Consider the following 23,810-nt stretch of genomic DNA (forward strand, 5'->3'; position numbering starts at 1 on the left):
ATCCCTCTCCTCTAACAAAGAGGAGCTCAACTTTCTCCTTCTCTCTCCCTCCTTTAGACAAAGGGGTTCAACTCTTTATTTTTCATTAAGGGTTATCGGTATCTTGACCGGTACTGTGCTCGTGTACCTATACTCATAAAATGACACAACTTTACGGATCATTGCTTGTGATGCTAATTAGCAATACACTTGGCAAAAAGGTAAAGTTAAACTACTGCTGGCTTATGGCTTGCTTAAAAATGGGTAAAAGTCTAAAGCTAAACAGTCTAAAGTGTCATATATCAAAGTGTAATATTCTGATCCTTTGTTGCTTTTTTAATGTGCAGCACTTTGGCTAAACTCTGTTATATTTGAATGTGCTTTACAAATAAAGTTGGATTGGATTGGCTGTATTTTTATTGTTTTTTTAAAGCCATTTTATTACAGAGAACACACACTAGAAACAAAAAAAAACAGTTTAAACGAACCAGCTACCTGTCAACTATCAGCTACATACAACTAAAGTATGTTTTGTAGTCATGTAGTATTTTACAGCACTGAAATGTGCATGTCTAATGCTGTTGTGGGTCGAAATTGGCCCGCGAGCATTAATTGGGCAGCTTTGATCTAAATACTGGTTTTCTAAAGTAAAGGTGAAATTATTAAGTTCACATGTGTGCCAATTTTTTAGCGGTGAAGCCAGATGTTGTAAACATTCGTGGGCGGAGCCCAAACCTAGGGGGGGTTTGGGGTTATGCTCCATTTAAAGCAGCTAATTAAACTATTCTTACTCTGTTTTTAAGTCCCGTAATCTAGGTAGGGTTGCTGCGTTGATTTGCCATTCGAGTCAGACATAGAGAGGGGAAATGAGAGCTGGAGACCCATGACACACTTTTCTCTGTAAGTTGTCTTTTGGTTTAAGGAAATTAATTCATATGAAAAAAGGGAAGTGAGATGAATGATCAGATGTGACATTTTATATCCTCCGCTGCTGTCGTGGAAACATCAGAACTGAGAAACGAAGACGCCCTGTTCACGCAGTGGAGACGTACTGTGAGTATCAGAAATTGTATCTGTGATGTTTCTGCTGCTGTTTTTGTGCTAAAATCCTAACTTTAAAATCAAACTACATGGGGATAAATCTGGTGATAATTAATTTGTGTAAAACATTTCCTTGTTTTGGCTTCTCAATTGTGAAGATAGTCAGTGTTTTTTGTCGTATGCATCGATGGAAGATTATTTTACTCATAGGATTTACAGTTTTATTTGAAAGATCTTTAGTTTGTTGACATGGAGCCTTTTCCTCCGAATTTACAATCTTGTCCTATTGACTTTTTCTTTTCTTCCTTTGCTTTGAAAGCAGCTTTTACTTATGTTTTAGGTTTTATCTTTTGGGATCTTTTGCTGGATCTCAGCTTGTTTTATGTACAACTCAGTTATTGAAGTAATATGTAAAATAAAAGCAGAGTGGCAGTTGAGTGGCAGGCAGACACACAAATATGCAGCCAAAACCAGACTGATGTGCTGACGTTTACAGTAAGCGTATTGTCTCACTTCCGGTGTTACCGTGTTTCGGACGCTATTTTGCTGATCCAGCAAAAACTTACTCAACTCTGCTTTATTGTTTAATTTAGCGGCTTTTTTTCTGAATTACATTTAAACTACACTAGATATACTCAGGCACTCATAGTTCTCTTCTCTTACAGCGACTGCCTCACTGATCTCACAATAGTTAAAACACTGTTAGCTACTTTTGCTTTGCCATTAGCAATGGCTAATTCCTCTCCCTCTCTTGCTCTCCTTTGCTCGGTGTGTCAAATGTTTAGCTATTCCTCTTCCTTCTTTAGTGATAATGATACATGTAATAAATGTAGTTTATTCGCTGCTCTGGAGGCGAGGCTTAGTGATCACCATGGAATCAAAATCATATGCTTCCATAGCTAGCCAGCGCTCCGTATCTGGTGTGGGCCAACATACTGTAGCTTCTGTTAGCAGTCCCTCAGCAGCCGGGCGAGTGGGTGACTGTCCGAAGGAAGCATAGCACTAGCTCTAAACCGGGGAGTGCACAAGGCCGTGAAGAATATGTTAGTCTAAATGAAGCCACTCCTCCCAGTCATAATGCTACTCAAATTCCTAGAGGCTCAGGCAGTTTCCATTTAGTTAATCCTAAACTAAATTATAACTCGTTTGAAAGTCTTATTCTTAATCTTCAACATCCAACATGAAAAACATTACAGCCAATTATATTTGTTGTTGTTTACCGAGCTCCAGGTCCATATTCTGAATGTGTATCTGGATTCTCAGAGTTTTTATCATGTGTAGTCCTTAATTCAGACAAAGTACTTATTTTATGTGATTTTAATATCCAGTGGAAGTTGACAGCAATAGCCTTAGTATTGCTTTCAACGCAACTACTAGGTTCGATTGGTTTCAGTCAGAGTGTGCATGAGGCCACTCACTGTTTTAACCACACCCTTGACCTCGTCCTGGCATATAGCCTCAATATTGAAGATTTAATAATATTTCCGCAGAATCCTTCATTATCAGACCATTTTTTAATAACTTTAGAATTCTTACTAACATATTATACAAAATTTGATGAAAACTTCTACACTAGATGCCTATCTGACAGTGCTATAGCTAAATTTAAGGAAGATATTCCAACAGAATATAACTCAATGTCGTTACTGTAAAACCATTTGTATCATATTTGCTACACAAGTTTGTTAAACCTCTATCTCATCAACTTTATCAATAATTTCCTTAAACACCTGCTGTATATAATCTGATTCATGTATTCTGCCCTCTAGTGGATTATCATTCCACTGCAAGCAGTGAAAGGGCTTTTTTACCTTTTCAAAATGGCTGCTGTCATTAAATCCTCCACACATTTTGGTAGGAAACAAGTTGCTAATTTTCATGAAGTTATGGTAAGAATAACATTTATATTATTACTTATTTTAAATATCTTCTTTATTGAAACAATGCATGATTACTTAACAATTCATTATTTATATTACAGTTAAATCGTGTTAAAAATGTGCGTATCAAATTTGATACTGCAGGTATTTAAGGTGCTTTATCCCTTAACTTTCAAGTGACAATTTTGTAATGTAATCTACATCATACCTTTGACAATACAAACACACACTATGCATGATAATGGAAGTTCAGATAGCAGTGATGAGGAAGACTATCAAGATGAAAGTGTAGCCCATACAAGCATGGAAGTTGAGGTCCCAACAACAACACATTTTTGTACCTAAAATTAACATTGTTGTGAGCAAAACTTTGCCCAAAACGCCCAATGTATCAAATTTGATACAAAAAATATATCATAAACAATATCACTTTTTTGGGGGGATTTTGTTAAATGGTTTAATAAACATCTCAATAAAAAAAAAAAAATGTGTCAGGTTAATATAACAGAGGACCTTTATATTAACTTTAGTCCCTCCCAAATTGATAATTTTGTAGACGGCGCTACAGCCTCTCTACGGATGACTTCAGACTCTGTTGCTCCTATCAAAAAGAAGATGATGAAGCAAAGGAAACTAGCACCTTGGTGTAACTCCCAAACTCACAAATTAAAACAAATCTCACAAAAACTTGAAATTATATGGCATTCCACTAAACTGGAAGAATCTTGTTTAGATTTGGAAGACAGTCTGAAAACCTATAGGAAGGCCCTCAGAAATGCCAGATCAGACTATTACTCATCACTAATAGAAGAAAATAAGAACAACCCAAGGTTTCTTTTCAGCACTGTAGCCAGGCTGACATAGTCACAACTCTATTGAGCCATCTATTCCTAAAGCTCTGAGTAGTGGCGACTTCCTGAGCTTCTTTAATGATAAAACTATAACAATTAGAGATAAAATTCATCACCTTTTGCCCTCAACTTCTAGCGCTTCACCTTTAAATGCAGGACCGCTAGAAAGAATAACACGACCTGACATATATAGACTGCTTTTATCCTATAGACCCGCAACAACTAATGTTAAAAGTCTCTTCAACTAAGCCATCCACCTGTCTCTTAGACCCCATCCCAAAGAGGCCATGGTTAAAACTTAATTACTAGATATGATCAATGTGTCTCATTAACAGGTTATGTACCACAGTCATTGAAATAGCTGTGATAAAAAAAACCTTTCTGAAAACAACTATCCTTGATCCTGAGGTTTTAGCCAACTATAGACCAATATATCTAACCTTCCCTTTCTCTCCAAAATCCTTGAGAAGGTAGTCGCTAATCAGTTATGTGTTTTTCTACATAGCAATAGTTTATTTGAGGACTTTCAGTCAGGATTTAGAATGCATCATAGCACAGAGATAGCACTTGTGAAAATTACTAACGACCTTCTAACTGCTTCAGACAAACACGCAAATGGAGAATTTGCTTCTGAAACTGAGTCTTTCTAAAAACTCCGGCCAGAGTGGAGATTTTGGAAATCTTCGTTTGCACGTTTGCAAGTAAACTGAGACAAACGGAGGTTTAGGCAGCAGAGAGAGAAAGAGGACGTGATTGGTTGCTGTTGTTGCTATGGTCGGGATTCTGATTGGCTAACGTGGGCTTGAGCTTCTCGTTACACCGCCACCTACAGGTCTTGCATGCTCTTGACGGCATTGACGGCATATATACACGGGTACATATAAACGAACACTTTTCTGAAAACGGAGAGGTTTAAATGTCCGTTTATAAAAATAGCCAGTCACGTGTAAACGTAGCATTAGTTTGCATTAAGTTTAAGTTTAAGTTAGCCATGGCGTTCCACAAAGCTCAGTGCTTGGACCGATTCTATTCTCCTTATATATGCTTCCCTAGGAAAGATTATTAGGAAACACTCAATTAACTTTCACTGTTATGCGGATGACACCCAATTATACTTATCAATAAAGCCAGAAGAAACCAGTCAGTTAGCTAAACTTCAAGCATACATTAAAGATATAAAACCATGGATGACCTACAATTTTCTGATGTTAAACTCATAGTTGAAGTTATTGTGCTAGGCCCTAAACACCTCCGATCCTCATTATCCAAAGACATAATTACTCTGGATGGTATTGCCCTGGCCTCCAGCACTACTGTCAGAAATCTAAGCGTTATTTTTGATCAGGATATATCCTTTAACACCCACTTAAAACAAACGTCAAGAACAGCCTTTTTTCATCTTCGTAACATTGCCAACATTAGGCACATCCTGTCTCAAAACAATGCTGAAAAACTAGTCCATGCATTTGTTACTTCCAGGCTGGACTACTGTAATTCCTAAATATCAGGTTGCCAAAATAAATCCCTTAATACTCTCCAGCTGATCCAGCATGCTGCAGCGCGTGTTCTGACAAGAACTAAGAGAAGAGATCATATTTCTTCTGTATTAGCTTCTCTGCATTGGCTTCCTGTAAAATCCAGGATTGAATTTAAAAATCCTTCTCTTGACCTACAAAGCTCTAAATGGTCAAAAACCATCATATCTTGAAGAGCTCATAGTACCTTATTGCCCCACTAGAGCAGTGCGCTCCCAGAATGCAGAGTTACTTGTGATTCCTAGAGTCTCTAAAAGTAGAATGGGAGCCAGAGCCTTCAGCTACCAGGGTCCTCTCCTGTGGAACCATCTCCTGGTCTAGGTCCGGGAGGCAGACACCCTCACCACATTTAATACTAAACTTAAAACTCTCCTCTTCGATAAGGCTTATATTTAGGGAGTGAGGAGTTGCAGCATTCAGCCAGACCGGTGGGGGAGGTTGTGTGTCTGCAGACGCAGCAACCCTTCACTTCACTTCTCTTCATAGTCGTTAGATTAATCTACCATATAATCAATGCTATAATCAAAGTAGAGGGTGGCAGGCCAGTACAGCCCGATCCGGCAGGGGAGAGTTCAAGCCCGACCAGGCTCCTCTCCTTAACCTGTCTCTCTAAATTATGCTGTTATAGTTTTAAACTGCTGGGGGATTTCCTTTGACACACTGAGTTTCTCTCTCCTCTCTCTTTCCATCTGTGTGCATCCTTGTCCCAGAAATGCTTGTCGCTAACTCTGGGGAGCTTATTCCCCGAAGTGCTTATGTTTTTTTTTTTTTCGCCCAGCATGTTTCCTTGGATTAGGGTGGCACCTAAATCATGGTTGCAGCTGTCCTGGTGGTCCTGCTCGGCGCTCTGCTATGCCCTTTTACACCCTGCTATGCTCTGCAGTGCCCTCCTACGTCCTACAGTGCCCTGCTACGCCCTTATATACTCTGCTGTGCCCTGCTACGTCCTGTAAAGCCCTACACTTCCATGTTATGCCAATAACTATTATACAGTGCCTTGCGAAAGTATTCGGCCCCCTTGAACTTTTCGACCTTTTGCCACATTTCAGGCCTCAAACATAAAGATATAAAACTGTAATTTTTTGTGAAGAATCAACAACAAGTGGGACACAATCATGAAGTGGAACGAAATTTATTGGATATTTCAAACCTTTTAAACAAATAAAAACTGAAATATTGGGGTGCAAAATTATTCAGCCCCTTAAGTTAAGTTAATACTTTGTAGCGCCACCTTTTGCGTGCGATACAGCTGTAAGTCGCCGGGTATGTCTCTATCAATTTTGCACATCGGAGACTGACATTTTTGCCCATTCCTCCTTGCAAAACAGCTTCCGAGCTCAGTGAGGTTGGATGGAGAGCGTTTGTGAACAGCAGTTTTCAGTTCTTTCCACAGATTCTCGATTGGATTCAGGTCTGGACTTTGACTTGGCCATTCTAACACCTGGATATGTTTATTTGTGAACCATTCCATTGTAGATTTTGCTTTATGTTTTGGATCATTGTCTTGTTGGAAGACAAATCTCCGTCCCAGTCTCAGGTCTTTTGCGACTCCATCAGGTTTTCTTCCAGAATGGTCCTGTATTTGGCTCCATCCATCTTCCCATCAATTTTAACCATCTTCCCTGTCCCTGCTGAAGAAAAGCAGGCCCAAACCATGATGCTGCCACCACCATGTTTGACAGTGGGGATGGTGTGTTCAGGGTGATGAGCTGTGTTGCTTTTACGCCAAACATAACGTTTTGCATTGTTGCCAAAAAGTTCGATTTTGGTTTCATCTGACCACAGCACCTTCTTCCACATGTTTGGTCTCCCAGGTGGCTTTTGGCAAACTTTAAACGACACTTTTAATGGATATCTTTAAGAAATGGCTTTCTTCTTGCCACTCTTCCATAAAGGCCAGATTTGTGCAGTATACGACTGATTGTTGTCCTATGGACAGAGTCTCCCACCTCAGCTGTAGATCTCTGCAGTTCATCCAGAGTGATCATGGGCCTCTTGGCTGCATCTCTGATCAGTCTTCTCATTGTATGAGCTGAAAGTTTAGAGGGACGGCCGGGTCTTCGTAGATTTGTAGTGGTCTGATACTCCTTCCATTTCAATATTATCGCTTGCACAGTGCTCCTTGGGATGTTTAAAGCTTGGGAAATCTTTTTGTATCCAAATCCGGCTTTAAACTTCTCCACAACAGTATCTTGGACCTGCCTGGTGTGTTCCTTGTTCTTCATGATGCTCTCTGCGCTTTACACGGACCTCTGAGACTATCACAGAGCAGGTGCATTTATACGGAGACTTGATTACACACAGCTGGATTCTATTTATCATCATTAGTCATTTAGGTCAACATTGGATCATTCAGAGATCCTCACTGAACTTCTGGAGAGAGTTTGCTGCACTGAAAGTAAAGGGGCTGAATAATTTTGCACGCCCACTTTTTCAGTTTTTTATTTGTTAAAAAAGTTTGAAATAGCCAATGAATTTCGTTCCACTTCATAATTGGGACCCACTTGTTGTTGATTCTTTACAAAAAATTACAGTTTTATATCTTTATGTTTGAGGCCTGAAATGTGGCAAAAGGTCGAAACGTTCAAGGGGGCCGAATACTTTCGCAAGGCACTGTAACTACTATTTCTGGTCATTGTGCAATTATCTTTATTGTAACTATTATTGCCATTGTTTATCACACCCACAACCGGCACCGTCAGACACTGCCTACCAAGAGCCTGGGTCTGTCCGAGGTTTCTTCCTAAAAAAGAGTTTTTCCTCGCTACTGATGTACTAAATGCTTGCTCTTGGGGGAATTACTGGATTTGTTGGGTCTTTGTAAATTATAGTGTGGTCTAGACCTACTCTATCTGTAAAGTGTCCTGAGATAACTCCTGTTATGATTTGGTACTATAAATATTGAATTGAATTAAATTGAATTGTAATACCACAGCATAAAAATACTCCAGTACAAGTAAAGGTGTGCTGGTCACTTTCAAGGCGATCCCACATACAGACCTCCTTAGTTTACCTTGATTGACAGCTTTCATTCAGGAAGCTCAGAGTTGTTGTCCTGGCCGAAGAACAGTTTTTCTGTTCTCTGCAAGACAGCACCGTAAATAAAGCAATAGGCTGTGTCTCTCATCCGTTGTGATGCTGGGATATGTGCAATACTTTTGAAATGTCCATAATCCTTGCAGAGTGTTCGTGAAGCACCCTTATCTCTAAGATTAGAGCTAACTTTATAGCTTTAGCTAACATGACTAATGATACCAGATTACACTTAATATTGGCATGTTTAATTTAGGCTATTAGTGGGCTATAACACGATCACATTAACGTTGGCCCAATGGTTAGCACTGTGGCCTCACAGCAAGAAGGTTCTGGGTTCGAAGCCAGGTCGTTCCAGGCCTTTCTGTGTGGAGTTTGTATGTTCTCCCCATGTTTGCCATTTGTGAAAGAAGCAGAGGTGGGGACGTTTTTTCCCTTTCAATACCATGGGTAGTGCCACTCGGCCAGCCATGCCAAAACCCTTATGACTTCAATATTCAATGGAAAATTAGCTCATATAGCACAACGTGGTGTCAACATTAAACACAAAGGAGCGGAGTTTACTTGCCGTGTTTTAATCCAAACAAGGATATTTTCTACATTTATTCATTTCAGTGTCATTGCCATTGCCCCTGAAAGGACCGGCATCTGGCGGGTCGCTGTCACCTGTTGGTGACTAAACAACTGCCGCTGTAGCCGGCTTCCTGGAGCTCTGTAGCTGATGAATAACAACCAGCAGCTGCCGCAGGTTAGACTGTTCACATTTAAACACTTTACTTAGTTTTAAATATTTATATTCCCATATAATGGTCTATTGGTGAAGTAACATTGATCACTTTAAGGGGGGGTGATAAAAAATATTCAGCAGAGCCAGCGATATAAAGAAGGTAAATCCCTTGCATCCCTCCACCAAACCGCACCCTGCTCACATCCATGTTAGCCAGTGCTAAGGTTTGCTCTAATGTTAGAGGCATGGGTTCATACAACGGCAAGGATTTAAGGACATTTCAAAAGCATCGCACATATGCCAACATTAGAATGGACACATATATTTCGTTATTTACAGTACTATCTTGCGCTGTATCATCATAAACACAGAAAAACTTTGAGTTTCCTGAAAAATGAGTCAAAAGCTATGTGAATCGAGGTTAACAAGAGGGGGGGGGGGCCAGTTCCTGTTGCTCTGTGGTCCAAAAAAAATATTTCATGTACGAGCCGCAAAAATCAACTCGTGGGCACATGGTGGTTGCTCTGTGCACGTGTTGATTAGTTTTTATATGCGCAGGTGCCATTCTTTCCCTCTCCCTACTTTAACATTCATGTTTGCAGCTGCCGCTTCCCTCTCGATTGTTGAATTAGTGTGAAAAGAGCGATATCTGCTAACCTGGGAAAACCCTTACGAACTGTTGAGATTTGCTTTGCATGTCTGTCTGGCCAAGAGTCCATTCAAGCCCACTACACAACGACGATAGTTCGACGGGCTTTGCAACATGCTCGCTGGTTGAGATGTTTTTTCTTCGCTCTGGTTTTAGGTCTATCCAATTGTGCGCAGAGTCATTTGAGCGGCGTCCGTTGGCCTTTGGAAATGGGCTGTGAATGAACCTTACCCAGACCCACTCTCAGATGCAACTGAGAGAGGTCTTGTGTCAAACAGGCTAGATATCTGCGGGTGTGAAATTATATGATTTGCTCGTGGAGCATATCCCATTCTTGTCACGCGGCCCCCATTTTCAAGTGGACCAGAGTTCAGTTATTTGACCTGCACCAGAGATTGAATAAACTAACAAAGAAAGTTAAGAAGAAGCGTAATTTCCCAAAATGTGAAGCTATTACTTTGCAGGATAAAGTAATGTTGTAACGGGTTGTGTTGTCTTCTACAGATGTGATACCTTGAACAACATTCAACAAATCCCTGCCTGCAGTAACTCATTCCAGCGATGGTCCTAAATGTTAGCATAATGCCAGCAATGGGAGGTTTGTCTTTGTACTACATACGGACACTTCTTATCTTACTTCTGTGTCTCGTGCAACATCTGAACCCTTCCCTGGCTTATTCTCTGAAAAACTGCAGCATTGGTTATTCTAACGACGCCTTGGCTGATGTTGTTTTGCATTGCTCGCAACTTCATCTTGTATCTGTCCCTGATGACATACCCAGAGATGCGAGTGTAGTGTATCTCTCGATCAATCAGCTCAAACAGATACACAGGGACGATTTCCAGGATCTGTCAAGGCTCAGATTTTTGGCACTGGACCAAAATCTGATTACTCACGTGGACGATGGATCTTTCTTCCATTTGGTGGCATTAACAAGTCTCTCCATGCGCTATAACAAACTCACCGATCTGACAGGTAACTTCTTTCAGGGACTGTCCAACCTTACCATGCTTGATCTCTCCAGAAATGACATTAAGTCCATTCATACCTCAGCTTTTCAGTCCCTGTCCAGATTAGAAACTGTGATTTTAGACTCAAACAAGCTCCAACAAGTTGGTGACATTCAGCCCGTCCTACAGCTACCACTTATACAGAAAATTAGCGTTACAGACAATCTATTTCCCTCCTTTCAGACCAAAGATCTGCTGCTGAATGAGCCTTCAAGCCTGAAGGTGTTGGATTTTTCGAATAATGTGTTTGAAAAGTTCAGCATCACAACGGAGATCTTTCCTCACCTTGAGATGCTAGACTTTTCTATGTCTGGCCATGTTGCCGGCTGGAAATGGGACATACGTGACAAGACTTTACTAAGGAACATAACTCATCTGCATTTTAATTTCTCGTTCCTTACTTTCGAAGAGATCCGAAAAGTCCTGCAGAGCCTCGACTCACTGATGCATCTGAGACTGAATTATATGAATCAGTGGATCGACAAAGGTCTCCTAACTACGGTTTGCAAGATACCGACACTTAAGAAGCTGGATCTGGGTTGGAATGATGCCCGCAATATAAGTGTGAAACTTGTAGCTTGCTCTCAGCTCAGTGAGCTTTGGGTCCAAATATCTGGAACCAGATAACGTAATGGTCACAGTTTTAAACACGTTCACTGAAACGGTCACAGTTTGGTTAGGTTCAGGCACTCAAACTACTTATTTAAGTTTAGAAAAAGATGGTGGTTTGGGTTAAAATCATACGTTACTTCACTTCCTGAAGGTTACCACCTGACTCAGCTCCATTTGTTCCGTAAAGTTAAAAAAAACATGAAAGGTTAGTTCGGGGAACAACCCTGTTTCCAGCTGACTGCTTTCCAGCTGACTGGCTTTAAAACAGGAACCCTGAGAAAGTGATCTTGAAGATGCAGTTGATGATTTCACAAGTGTGTCTGAACTCTCCACAGGGAAACCAATTGTAGAGAACATTACGGACGCCATATACGGCAGCAGGAAGACCATCTGTGTGATCACCCGGCGTTACCTGCAGAGCGAGTGGTGCTCCAGAGAGATCCAGATGGCCAGGTGGGGGCGCTCACATCCATCAGAACCTCCTGCTCTATAGAGGCAAGGCAGCTTTATTTGTATAGCACATTTCAGCAACAGGGCAATTCAAATTGCTTTACATAAAACATTAAAGAGCAGTTAAAAACAATTTAAAACAATTTAAAAACATTAATAAACAAATTAAAAACATTAAAAGACAAGAATAAAATTGATAGTGCAGTATAAGAATAAAAGTTACAGTGCAGTATAAGAAATTAAAGTTAATAGATTATTTAAAGAAAAGCAACATCAAAAAGATAGGTCTTTAGCTTAGATTTAAAAGAACTGAGAGTTGCAGCGGACCTACAGTTTTCTGGGAGTTTGTTCCAAATATGTAGAGCATAAAAACTGAACGCTGCTTCCCCCTGTTTAGTTCTGACTCTGGGGACAACAAGTAGACCTGTCCCAGACGACCTGAGAGGTCTGGGTGGGTCAGAATGTAGTAGCAGAGGCAAAGTCCCCTCCTTCCTTTGGACAACTATGGGACATTATTTCAGTAAAACTATGTCCGTTGGAGAACAGGGAGAGACACATACTTTTTTATATTGTTTGAATTGAGCCATGAAGTACAGATATCTTACAAACAGCTTTTCTGACATTTTCTTTCAACTTTTATCAACTTTTTCACACATTTTTGGATTTGTTTTCAATGTATTTGATCATGTTTTTGCTACTCTATTTAATAAACTACATGAGTTTTGTGTGCAGAAAACTTAATGTGTAAAGTAACTAGTAACTAAAGTTGTCAGATGAATGTAACAGAGTAGAAGTAGAAAGTGGCATGAAAAGAAAAGACTCAAGTAAAGTACAAGTACCGCAACATTTGGACTGAAGTACAGTAGTGTAGTAAATATACTTATTTACACTCCATTTCTGTGTGTGTTGTTTCAGCTTCCGTCTGTTTGACGAGCAGAAGGATGTGTTGATCCTGCTATTTCTGGAGGAGATCCCGGCCCACCAGCTGTCTCCGTACTACCGCATGAGGAAGCTGGTGAAGAAACGCACCTACCTGAGTTGGCCCCAGGCCGGCCATCACACGGGACTCTTCTGGCAGAACGTAGGGAGAGCTCTGGAGACGGGGGATGCTCCCACCGAGACCGCTGACCTGCTCACTGGACCGGCAGGATGCTGAGATACATCGGTTGGAAAAAAGCTACAAAAAAGTTGGAAATGGTTAGGGGTTAAGGGTTAGGGGGTTAGGGTTAGAGGGGTTAAGGTTAGGGGTTTAGGGTTAGGGTTAGAGGGGTTAGGGGAGGTTAGGGAATGAGCAATTTAACTCAATGTCTTCCCTTGCTTCGTCCGATGACTGGGCGGTTGAACTGGGAAGCCAAAGGCAGAAAAACGGTCCATTGCATTCACTTAAAGGTGCTCTAAGCGATGTTGGATGACGTCACTTCTTGTTGACGTTCGAAGTATAGTCAAACAAAACGGAGTCTAGCTCGCCCCTCCCTCCTCCTCATCCCATCCCATCCCCCTCCTTTCCATGCTTCCGTGCACTAACCCCCCCCCCCTCTCGTTGGTTATTGGCCGGAACACTGTTTTTTATATTTGCTGTATGTGACAAAAAATTGTGTAGCCTAAAAAATGCATGACATCTATTAGAGCACCTTTAAAGCCTTCCATTTTCTGCATTTCCGACACATACTTATTTATATGGGTTAGGTTTGGGTTAAAACGCATCGCCCGGGATGTTAACAGTTAACCTACTGTTGGCTTACAGCTTGCTTAAAAACTGGTACAAATCTTAAACAGCTAAACAGTCTAAAGTGTGGCTTTTATTAATTAATTTTACGTAATATTGTGATGCTTTGTTGCTTTTTTAATGTGCAGCACTTTGGCCAAACTCTGTTGTTTTTGAATGTGCTTTACAAATAAAGTTGGATTGGATTGGCTGTATTTTTATTGTTTTTTTAAAGCCATTTTATAACAGAGAACACACAATAAAAATTAAACAATGATTTGACAGAACCAGATAGTAACCTGTCAACTATACATTATGTTTTGTAGTCATTATGTTGTCTTTTACAGCACTGAAATGTTCATGTCTAATGGTGTGGTGGCTCAAACTTGGCCTGCGGCCTCAAATTGGGCGGCCTTGATCTGAATACTGGTTTTCTAAAGTAAAGGTGAAATTATTACGTTCCCATTTGTGCCAACATTCGGGGGGTGGAGCCAGACGTTATAAACATTCGGGGGCAGAGCCCACACCTATCGTCATTTCTAGCCACTGGGGGAACGCATATTAATGTTAAAATACCTGATAAAGTGAAATTTTCATGCCATGGGACCGTTAAGTTCAATAACATATGTAGGGTTGCTGTGCTGATTTGCCATTCCAGTCAGAAATAGAAAGGGGAAATGACACAACATTGAAGGTATTTTTTAAACCTTCAAAGATTTGGGGCTGGAGGCCCTGAAGCTTCGCCTCTTCTTCTTCACACTGTGTGTTGTTTCTTGTTTATTCTATTATTTCTCTGTCAGTTGTCATTCTGTTTATGGAAAGGGAAATGAGCTGACTGATCAGATGTGACCGTTATATCTTCTGCTGCTGTTGTGGAAACATCAGAACTGAAAAACGAAGATGCCCTGTTCAGAAGGCAGAGACGCGGAGATCTAAAGATGTACTGTGAGTATCAGAAAATATATCTGTGATGTTTCTGCTGCTGTTTTTGTTTTAAAAACCTAACTTTAAAATCAAACTTCACGGAGATAAATCTGGTGATATGGTGATAATCTGTACTTCTACTTGTCTGCAAAAATGTTTGTCTTGTTGCAGGAATTTCCTAAAATGCAGAATAGAATCTAGAAAATAATACTTAAGACACGACAAATGAGTGATTTGTGCAAAACATTCCCTTGTTTTGGCTTTTCAAATGTGAAGATTGTCAGTGTTTTTTGTCATATGCATCGAAGGAAGAAGATTCTTTTACTCATAGGATTTCAAGTTTTATTTGAAAGATCTTTAGATTTTTGACATGAAACTTTTTCCTCCGAATTTACAATCTTGTCCTTTTGAATTCCTTTGCTTTGAAAGCATTTTTCACTCTATGTTTTAGGTTTTATCTTTGGGGATCTTGTGCAGGATCTCAGTTTGTTTCATGTACAACTCAGTTATTAAAGTAATAAGTAAAGTAAAAGTAGAAAAACTCCAGAACATGTAAAGGTGTACTGGCAGGGGCGGTTCTACATTGAATTACACCCAGGGCGAGACCCCCTTTGAGCGCCCCCTCCATAAATTTGTCAACAATATATACAATTATAAAAAATTTAACAAGAGCAGTGAGCAACAATAATATAAAATATTAAGAATAAAATAAAATATAGAAATATTCTAAATAGCACAAATCCTTCATCACACAAATGTGAAGACACACTAAAGAGAATCTAATTATTACACTATAGCACTAAGAACAGAAAACACAAACTAAAACTAAAACCTGACCTTTCTGGCCTTCCTTGATGCAAAATCATCAATGATGTCATCGTATGAAATCTGCTCCCCTATTGAGTGATTGATATTGATTATATATTGATGACTGGCAAGGCCAGTGATCCGTTCCTTGGACATGGTGACCTCAGGAATGACTTGATCAACTTTAGTTTGGAAAATGCTCCTCTCTGCTTGAGCCACAGTGACAGGGATGGACTGGGACCAAAAATCACACCTGACATTTTGGCCCAGACCGGCCCACCACATAAGATCACAAATACCACCCGTCCTTGCTCTCCCCTGAATGTGTATAGCAACTCCTACTCCTTAAACCTACTAACGCCATGTAATGAGTAAACAAGAATCAGTAAACAAGAATCAGTGAGAGTTGACATAGGCTATTAAATACTTAAAAAGTGCCATTTACAATAAAACGGTATACTCCTCATGAATCATAAAACAAGCTATATATATATATATATATATCTATATATATATATATATATATATATATATGTATATATATGTATATATATCTATATATAGATATATATATGTTTTTTTTATTTATCATTTCAAGAGGCCCTGTGCTTTAATTTGAAGAGGTCTATCATGAGTTTTTGTCTGCCTAAGCTGATAGAAAAGCTACAATTCTCGTTAAGAAAGTTTGCATGATGTGCAACGTTTATAGGCTACTAATGCAATCATACAGTAAAGCATGCCTACGTCTTTTATTGTTGTAGTGTTATCATCAACAGTTTGTCCACCACACAGTTTTTGGCTCAGTTTTATCAAGGGGCAAAGTGTTTTAAGGGGAGTTGTTCTTACCGCAGGTTGTACTCTCTCTCCCTCGTCTCTGTCCCTCTCCTCCTGAGTCTCCTCACTGCCACTGCCGCTGACACCACCAGCGCCACTATCATCAGCCACGGGAACTGATGAAGGTCCTGCTACTGCCGAAATAATGTCTTTTCGCTTTTTTTCTTTTATTTGAGCCGCTTGGGTAACTTTGTTTCATTTTCGCGTTTAGACCATTGACATAAAAGAAAGGTTTAGACTCGTCTTGCTCCGTCTCTGTGTACTTCCCAGTTCTCCCAGTCACTGTGTGTTTATCTTTTGCGCCCATTACGGACTAGTCCATTTCATTATGAAAGCAGGGGGTGCAAACAGGGCGCCTGCAGCTGCAGGGGGCGCCGATTTCCAATTCCCCACCCAGTGAAATGGTAGATAGGCTTGTAAGTTCTCGTTCCGCCCGGTTCCGCCCCCCAAGTGACTTGAAAAAATGCCGCCCCGGGCGGCTGCCCGGTTCGCCCGTGCCAAAAACCGCCACTGTGTACTGGAGTAGCAGAAATCGAGTGACAAGCATGTCAACATAAGTGCGTGTCTTCTTGTCTTCTAGTTTGAAGCAGGTAAACTCTACTCGCAAAAGTTGATTTCCGCATGCCTGATTGAAACTGAATTTTGACATTTTCGGGGTTGAAACCAAGTAGGAACTGGCCCTCCTCTGATTGGTCACTTTCAAGTCAATCCCACCATCTTGGATCTCTTTAGTTTAACTTGATTGACTTTCCTTTCATTCAGGAAGATCAGAGGTGTTGTCAAAGAAAAGTTTTTCTGTAGCGCAAGATAGCACCGTAAAAGGAATATATGTGTTTGTCATCCGTTCCAATGTTTGCATATGTGCAATGCTTTTGAAATGTCCGTAAATCCTTGCTGCTGTATGAACCCATACCTCTAACATTAGAGCTAACCTTAGCCCTAGCTAACAGGGATGTGAGCAGGGTGCGGTTTGGTGGGGGGATGCAAGGGATTTCCCTTCTCTATATCGCCAGTCACCTGTGGGGACAAAATGTACAAATGTATAAAGAAGGGAAATCCCATGCCCCACACACACACACACACACACAAAATTGCACCCTTTTGTTTGTTTTTTTTAAAGCCATTTTATAACAGAGAACACACAATAGAAACAAAACAAACATGCTTTGACAGAACCAGTTACCCATCAAATATACAGTATGTTTAGTAGTCATTATGTTGTATTTTACAGCACTGAAATGTGCACGTCTTATGCCGTGTTGGGTTGAACTTGGCCCGCAGGCCTCAAATTGAGTGGCCTTGATCTTAAGTAAAGGTGAAATTATTAAGTTCACATTTGTGCCAACATTCGGGGGTGGAGCCAGACGTTATAAACATTGGGTTGTGGAGCCAGGGCCCCATTTCAGGAAGAAGGTTTACGTTGGTGTGTGTGTGTGTGTGTGTGTGTGTGTCTGGTGTGTGTGTGTGTGTGTGTGAGAGAATGTGTGTGTGTGTGTGTGTGTGTGTGTTTTTGTGTGTTTGTGTGTGTGTCTGTGTGTTTGTGTGTGTGTGGGAGTGTGTGTGTGTGTGGGTGTGAGAGAGTGTCTGTCCATGTGTGTGTCTGTCTGTGAGTGTGTGTGGCTGTTTGAGGGTGGAGACTTGGTTTTAGGATTGGGGTTAGATTTAGGTAATTGTTAGGGTGAGGGTAAGGGTTAAGGTTAGGCATTTAGTTGTGATAGTTAAGGTTAGGGTAAGGGGCTAGAGAATGCATTATGTCAATAACAGGCCCCAACAAAGATAGTGCCACGCACCTGTGTGTGTGTCTTTGTGTGTGTGTGCGTTTGTGTGCGTGAGTGCATGCGTGCGTGCCTGCGTGCGTGCATGCTTTGAATTGCCCTGTTGCTGAAATGTGCTATACAAATAAAGCTGGCCTTTCACCTTTCTTGAACGTGCATTTACAACATTTGCTATAAAACATAAAAAACCCGACACACCAAACATGAAGCTGAAATAATGTCTGTCCTAAATTAACATGAAAAATACGTCAAACAATGTTTGTCACAGCATCCGTTCGGATTCCTTAAAGTCACACAACAACATAAACTAACAGTTATTTTCATGACTCCAGACTGAACCGTTCACACATTTAAAACTTGACCGACATCTAAACTTATTGACATGTCGTCTTTCTGTTCTCTGTTCCTGCCGTCATTTCCTCTTCATGGTCATTCTGAAACAGAGAGCCACACGGTCATTCTGAAACAGAGAGCAACACATCTGCAAACTGAACAACCTGGAAACCAGATTCTGACTCCTAGGTTCATCTAAATCAGAGGTGTATTCCTGTATCAATCTATGTGAATGGAAGGCCACGGGCCAACAAATGGATGTTGATGTTGAAGAATACCGTCATTGTTTTTTTTTTTGTAGATAAAACGTACAGATGTAATTTAACATCAACGTGCTTTACATTGCTGTAAAAAAGGACAGAAACTCCCTGAATAATATCTTACCAGAAATGACTTCACCTTTAACAATAAACACTATCTCCAGCTTTGTGGGTGTGCTATGGGCCGGAAGTATTCTCCATCATACGCAGACATCTACCTGGCCCATTGGGAGGAAGCAGCTTTCCACAAACTCACCATCAAACCTCTGCTTTACTTCCGGTACTTGGACGACATCTTCGGCCTTTGGGACAACACCGAACAGACCTATTTGACTTTTCTGGACATCCTCAACTCGCATCACCCTAAAATAAAACTCAAACATAACCTACAACCCGTTACAGTGGAGTTCCTGGACACACAGGTCTTCTTCCGCACCTCGGACGACCGGACCAAAACACTAGCCACCAAAGTTTATTTCAAGGACACCGACCGCCATGCACTTCTCCATAAGACCAGCTATCACCCCAAACACACGTACAGAGGCCTCATTAAGTCCCAGCTGATACGCTTCCACAGGATTTGCACCTTCCCGGAGCATGTGGAGGAGGCCACTAGTACACTTTTTGGTGCGATGAGGTTGAGGGGTTACTCGAGGCGCTTCCTTAGAGGTATAAAGGCGGAGGTCATCGGCAAGTTTACAAAGAAAACCAAAACCACCATCCAGGCGCCCAATTCCGCCCTCGTACCCCTGGTCATTACATACTCAGAAAATCTTAGGAATTTTTTACCAACTATCAGAGCGAATTTCCAGGGGGCGGGGGTTGGTTGTGACGTCCTGAGGACGTATGATCTCCGCCTACAGGAGGAATAAAAATCGAGGGCACGGGCACAAGGGGACCACTGGTGTGAATAAAACACTTTAAAGTCAGGTCATTGTTAGGGTGAGGGTAAAGGTTAAGGTTAGGCATTTAGTTGTGATGGTTAAGGTTAGGGTAAGGCGCTAGGCTAGGGAATGTATTATGTCAATGACGGGTCCCCACAAAGATAGTGCCACACACTTGTGTGTGTGTATGTGTGTGTGTGATTGTGTGTGTGCTTGTGTCTGTCTTTGAGTCTGGCTGTGAGTATATGTGTGTGTGTGTGTCTGTCTGTCTGTGAGTATGTGTGTGTGTGTGTGTGTCTGTCTGTCTGTGAGTGTCTGTGTGTGTGTGTGTGTGTCTGTCTTTGAGTGTGTTTGTAAAAAATATATATATATATATAAAAATATCAAGCATGAGGAAAACAGTTGTAGCTTGTATGCAATCAATTAAGAGGATAAATCTTAAACTGGTGAAAAGAGGAGGTAGATCTAAAAGACCTAGGTAAACCATTCCAATCAGAAGGTGCTTTAAATTTAAAAGGCTCTCCTCCCAATTTCTTTGGATATATTTGGTACAGAAAAGATGGTCAGTGTCTCTTAGGCTATAGGATGATCGATATAGAATCAAGTGTTTTTTCAGATAGGATGGGCATTTGTGAACAAACTGCAATCAGTGAAACTGTCATATAACATTTGACAGTGATGAGATCTAAATGGACACCTTAGAACAAATCTGCAGAGACTATTATAAATCACACTCAAAGGTTTAAGATTGATTTTGGCAGTGTTCTGATAAACAACATCAGCATAAGCAATTATAGGCAATAATAGTTGAGTAATAATTTTTATTCTCATCTGTTTTGTAAAACAGTTAATTAAGCAGTATAACATTCTTAAGCTACAGTTTCTTGTTTTCACAATGGAATCAATTTGAGGTCTAAAGGTAAGTCGGGAGTCAAGCCAAAGGCCCAGATATTTAAACTCCTCAACACTCAAGAGGTGTACCATCCAGGAATTTAACCTCAAGACAGTTATTTTGCCTATGAAGTGCAGATTTGGTTGCAAAAAGCATGCTATAAGACTTCCTTTTATACATTAGAAGCAGATTAGAAGAGAACCATGTTTGAACAAGATTGAAATAAAATTGAAGTGAGGTTTGAATCTCGTGAATGTCGTGTTTAGACGTATACATAACTGTGTCATCTGCATATAGATGACAGTCTAAGCATATTTGTGGGAGATCATTCATAAAAATGGAAAATAAAAGGGGCCCTAGAGAAGAACCCTGAGGTACACCTGTTTCAATTTTTCTAGGCTGGGAGAGAGTAGCATTAAAAGACACGCTTTGACGTCTGTAATGAAGATATGATGATTTGGAAAGACCAATAGCATATAGGTTGTCAAGAAGAATATAATGACTGACCATGTCAAATGCCTTAGTGAGGTCAATAAAACTTGCAACAGTAGACCTTTTGTTATCTTGTACAGAAAGAAATATTGGTAAATCTGGATTTAGACCTAATCACTTGTTGTTGTAGAGTGATTAGGTCTAAATCCAGATTTATTTGGAGTCAAGAGGGAGAAGTCATTAATATATTTATAGAGTTGCCTAAAAATGAGCTTTTCAAATATCTTAGCTACATTACTGATTATGGAAATTGACCTATAATTGTTGACATCAAGTGAGTAACCACCTTTGTGTAGTGGTGTTAATTTCACAAATTTCCACATTAATGGAAGTACGCAGGTAGAAAGTGATAAATTAAATAAGTCACATGCTAGGACGTGAGAAGAAAGTTTAATAAATTTAATGTCCAGACCATCAGGACCAGCGCCATTAGAGGATTTTATTTCTGAGATTGCCTGTTGGACATCAGATTAATAAATTGTTGAAAATGAGAATGAGCTATTGTTCACAGTATTTATAATGCTAAAATAGGAGAGCTCAGATGATTGAGAACAACGGATGGCATTGGCCACTGAGATAGGGTCAGTGATGATGTTATTGTTCACTCTAAGTTTTGCAGGAAGACTTTTATTGGTTTTGTTAAAGAGTTAAGTTTCTTCCAGAATTGTTTAGGGTTTTTGATGTCATCTGATAAAGAATGTTTGCATGGTCTAAAGAATTAATAGTAGCAAGAATACAATTTGTCAATTCAACAGGGGAATTTGGAGGTCTATAGATGTTACCTATAATAATCTGCTTGTTTTCAAAAACAATATTCACAAATAAGCATTCAAAATGTACAGCTTTCTCCTTTGGCATAATAAGTTCAGAAGATAAATGAGAAGAGATATAGGTGGCTACTCTCCCACCACGAGTACCCCTGTCTGCTCTATACAGAGTATAAACATCAAGTTTAACATCTGCATCAGATATATCACTATTCAGCCATTTTTCAGAAAGTGTGATAATGCAGGGCTTATTGTAAGACAGCCAAGCTCTTAGCAAATCAATCTTATGTGTCAAACTCCTAATATTCAACTGAATAACGAATAAACTTTACCTATACTGATTCTTCAGAAATAAATAGACAGGGGTTCGGGGAGAAAAGGGTTCGGGGAGGGGAGAGCATGCACAGATATTTACAAACATTTACACACAGACACAAATATATACACACGCATACCTCCATGCAGACACAAGAACACACAAACTGATGAAACCAAGGTATAGCCTAGAATTACAGTTTTTTAATTGTTTTAAATTGTTTTCTAACTGCTCTTTAATGTTTTATGTAAAGCACTTTGAATTGCCTTGTTGCTGAAATGTGCTATACAAATAAAGCTGCCTTGCCTTGCCTTGCCTTCACCTAACCTAACCACCGCGGTCCCGCATAAGCTGTATCGCGACACTGGTTAACAACTAGTTCAGTCAACCCAGGGTTTCCCAATCCAGCGGTGCGCGCGTTCACATAAAAGAGGCGGTAATTGCGCACCACGACCAATCGCAAACATCTACCAGAGCCGCATGTTATATATAAGAAGACCAAATTATAATTCTACATAAATATGAAGAACACAGACTCGGTTTTACAGGGAAAACGCAATACAGTCGCTGCTTCCTAAAACAAGAGGACAGCTGGCAAAAAAATAGCCGACGCTGTAGATGTTTAAATCACAACTCCAATAATAACTTCCCCATCAGTCAGGACCAAGATCTGACCATAATTACACTTGTGCTTTCCATAAACTGTCGTTGCTTTAGCCTTTTATTTCAGTTGCAACCCTGGCAGTGGGAAGCGATCGTGAGAGCTAATGAAAAATATAAAAACATAATTCAAACCGATGTGCGCATTGGCGACACATGGCTCAAGCAGCTGATAGGCTATGTAATTCCCTCCCATTACAGTGTTTTTGGATTGCTTAAGCACGATTTTCAAAACAGGGCCCGTGTTTTCAAAACACTACACACATTTAGCACAACCACACACCCAATTAGCAAAACACTACAGATCCTTTGCATAATTAAACACTCTTGTAAAAACTATACACTTTTGTTTAGAAACCACACTTTGTTACCATATGAAACACACACGTTTCACATTACTATACTCTGTTTGCACGAGTTACACTCTTCTGTGATAAACCTAAAACACTTTTAGCACTTCTACTTCCCTATGATTAGAGTAGGCTACCATCAACAAAGAACAAATATAATGTAAATTCACCAAACACTACACCAGACCAATGTTGCAGACTGAAGAAACTCATTTATTTCTCAACACGCCCAAAATGTTGACATGGAGATTCATAATACTGTAACAAAATGTCACTTTACGTATTGTACTGTAAGTTTACTGTAAAAAAACAAACACTACAAAACTAGACATTGTCTCTTCGCCTAGCTGGATCTGGCCAGAGAATTTCATCAACATCGCAGGCAATGTTGTCTTAGCAAGACACCTTGGAAAGAAACGTCTTGAATGACGAATCCATCCTTGCATTGCTGCTACCTCCATCTGGTCCCAGGCCTCCTCCATGGCTTGGATGAGGGGTACCTCAGCCTGGAGACGGAGATCATATACCTTCCACCGCCATGCCGAGAAAAACTCTTCTATAGGGTTGAGGAATGGAGAGTATGGTGGAAGATATAGGACGGTGAAATGTGGATGTTGCTGAAACCAGTTCTGAACCAGAGCAGAGCGGTGGAAAGACACATTGTCCCAGACAACAATGTATTGCATATGATCGATTTGATTTGCTGCGGTTATGTTGTGCAATTGGTCCAAGAATGTGCTGTGTTGTAAGGGCCCATATAGGCATGACGGTGGAGGACCCCATTCTGTGTAATGGCTGCACAGAGTGTAATATTACCCCCACATTGCCCTGGGACATCGACTATAGCCCTGTGGCCAATGATGTTTCTTCCCCTCCTTCGTGTTCTCGTCAGGTTGAACCCAGCCTCATCTACGTAAATGAACTCATGCTGGATCTCCTCTCCGTCCATTCGTCAAACTCTCTGAAGAACAGTGTCAGGCAAAATTGTGTAGTTCAGTGTAGATGTAGTATACATATTACAGTACAGTAAAAGATTATGAGAC

The 23,810-nt window shown here is 40.4% G+C and overlaps 2 protein-coding genes across 2 annotated transcripts in view; both read left to right on the forward strand.

The window, feature by feature from the left end:
• The first annotated feature begins 750 nt into the window (after positions 1–750).
• On the forward strand, positions 751–12,951 carry LOC120571790 (toll-like receptor 13). The gene is made up of 4 exons (XM_039820878.1): positions 751–879; positions 989–1,032; positions 11,654–11,771; positions 12,684–12,951. Exons 1-4 carry the CDS (start codon positions 863–865, stop codon positions 12,922–12,924), a joined length of 420 nt encoding a protein of 139 aa, XP_039676812.1. The 5' UTR covers positions 751–862; the 3' UTR covers positions 12,925–12,951.
• Positions 12,952–16,557: 3,606 nt separating this feature from the next.
• The window catches only part of LOC120571788 (toll-like receptor 13), a 33,301-nt gene continuing 26,048 nt past the window's right edge, over positions 16,558–23,810 (forward strand). The window contains exon 1 of the mRNA XM_039820876.1: positions 16,558–16,628. The gene's annotated coding sequence lies outside the window, so the exon portion shown is untranslated. The remainder of the gene's footprint in view (positions 16,629–23,810) is intronic.

Source organism: Perca fluviatilis, chromosome 13 (genome assembly GCF_010015445.1).
Source record: "Perca fluviatilis chromosome 13, GENO_Pfluv_1.0, whole genome shotgun sequence".
Lineage (NCBI taxonomy): Eukaryota > Metazoa > Chordata > Actinopteri > Perciformes > Percidae > Perca > Perca fluviatilis.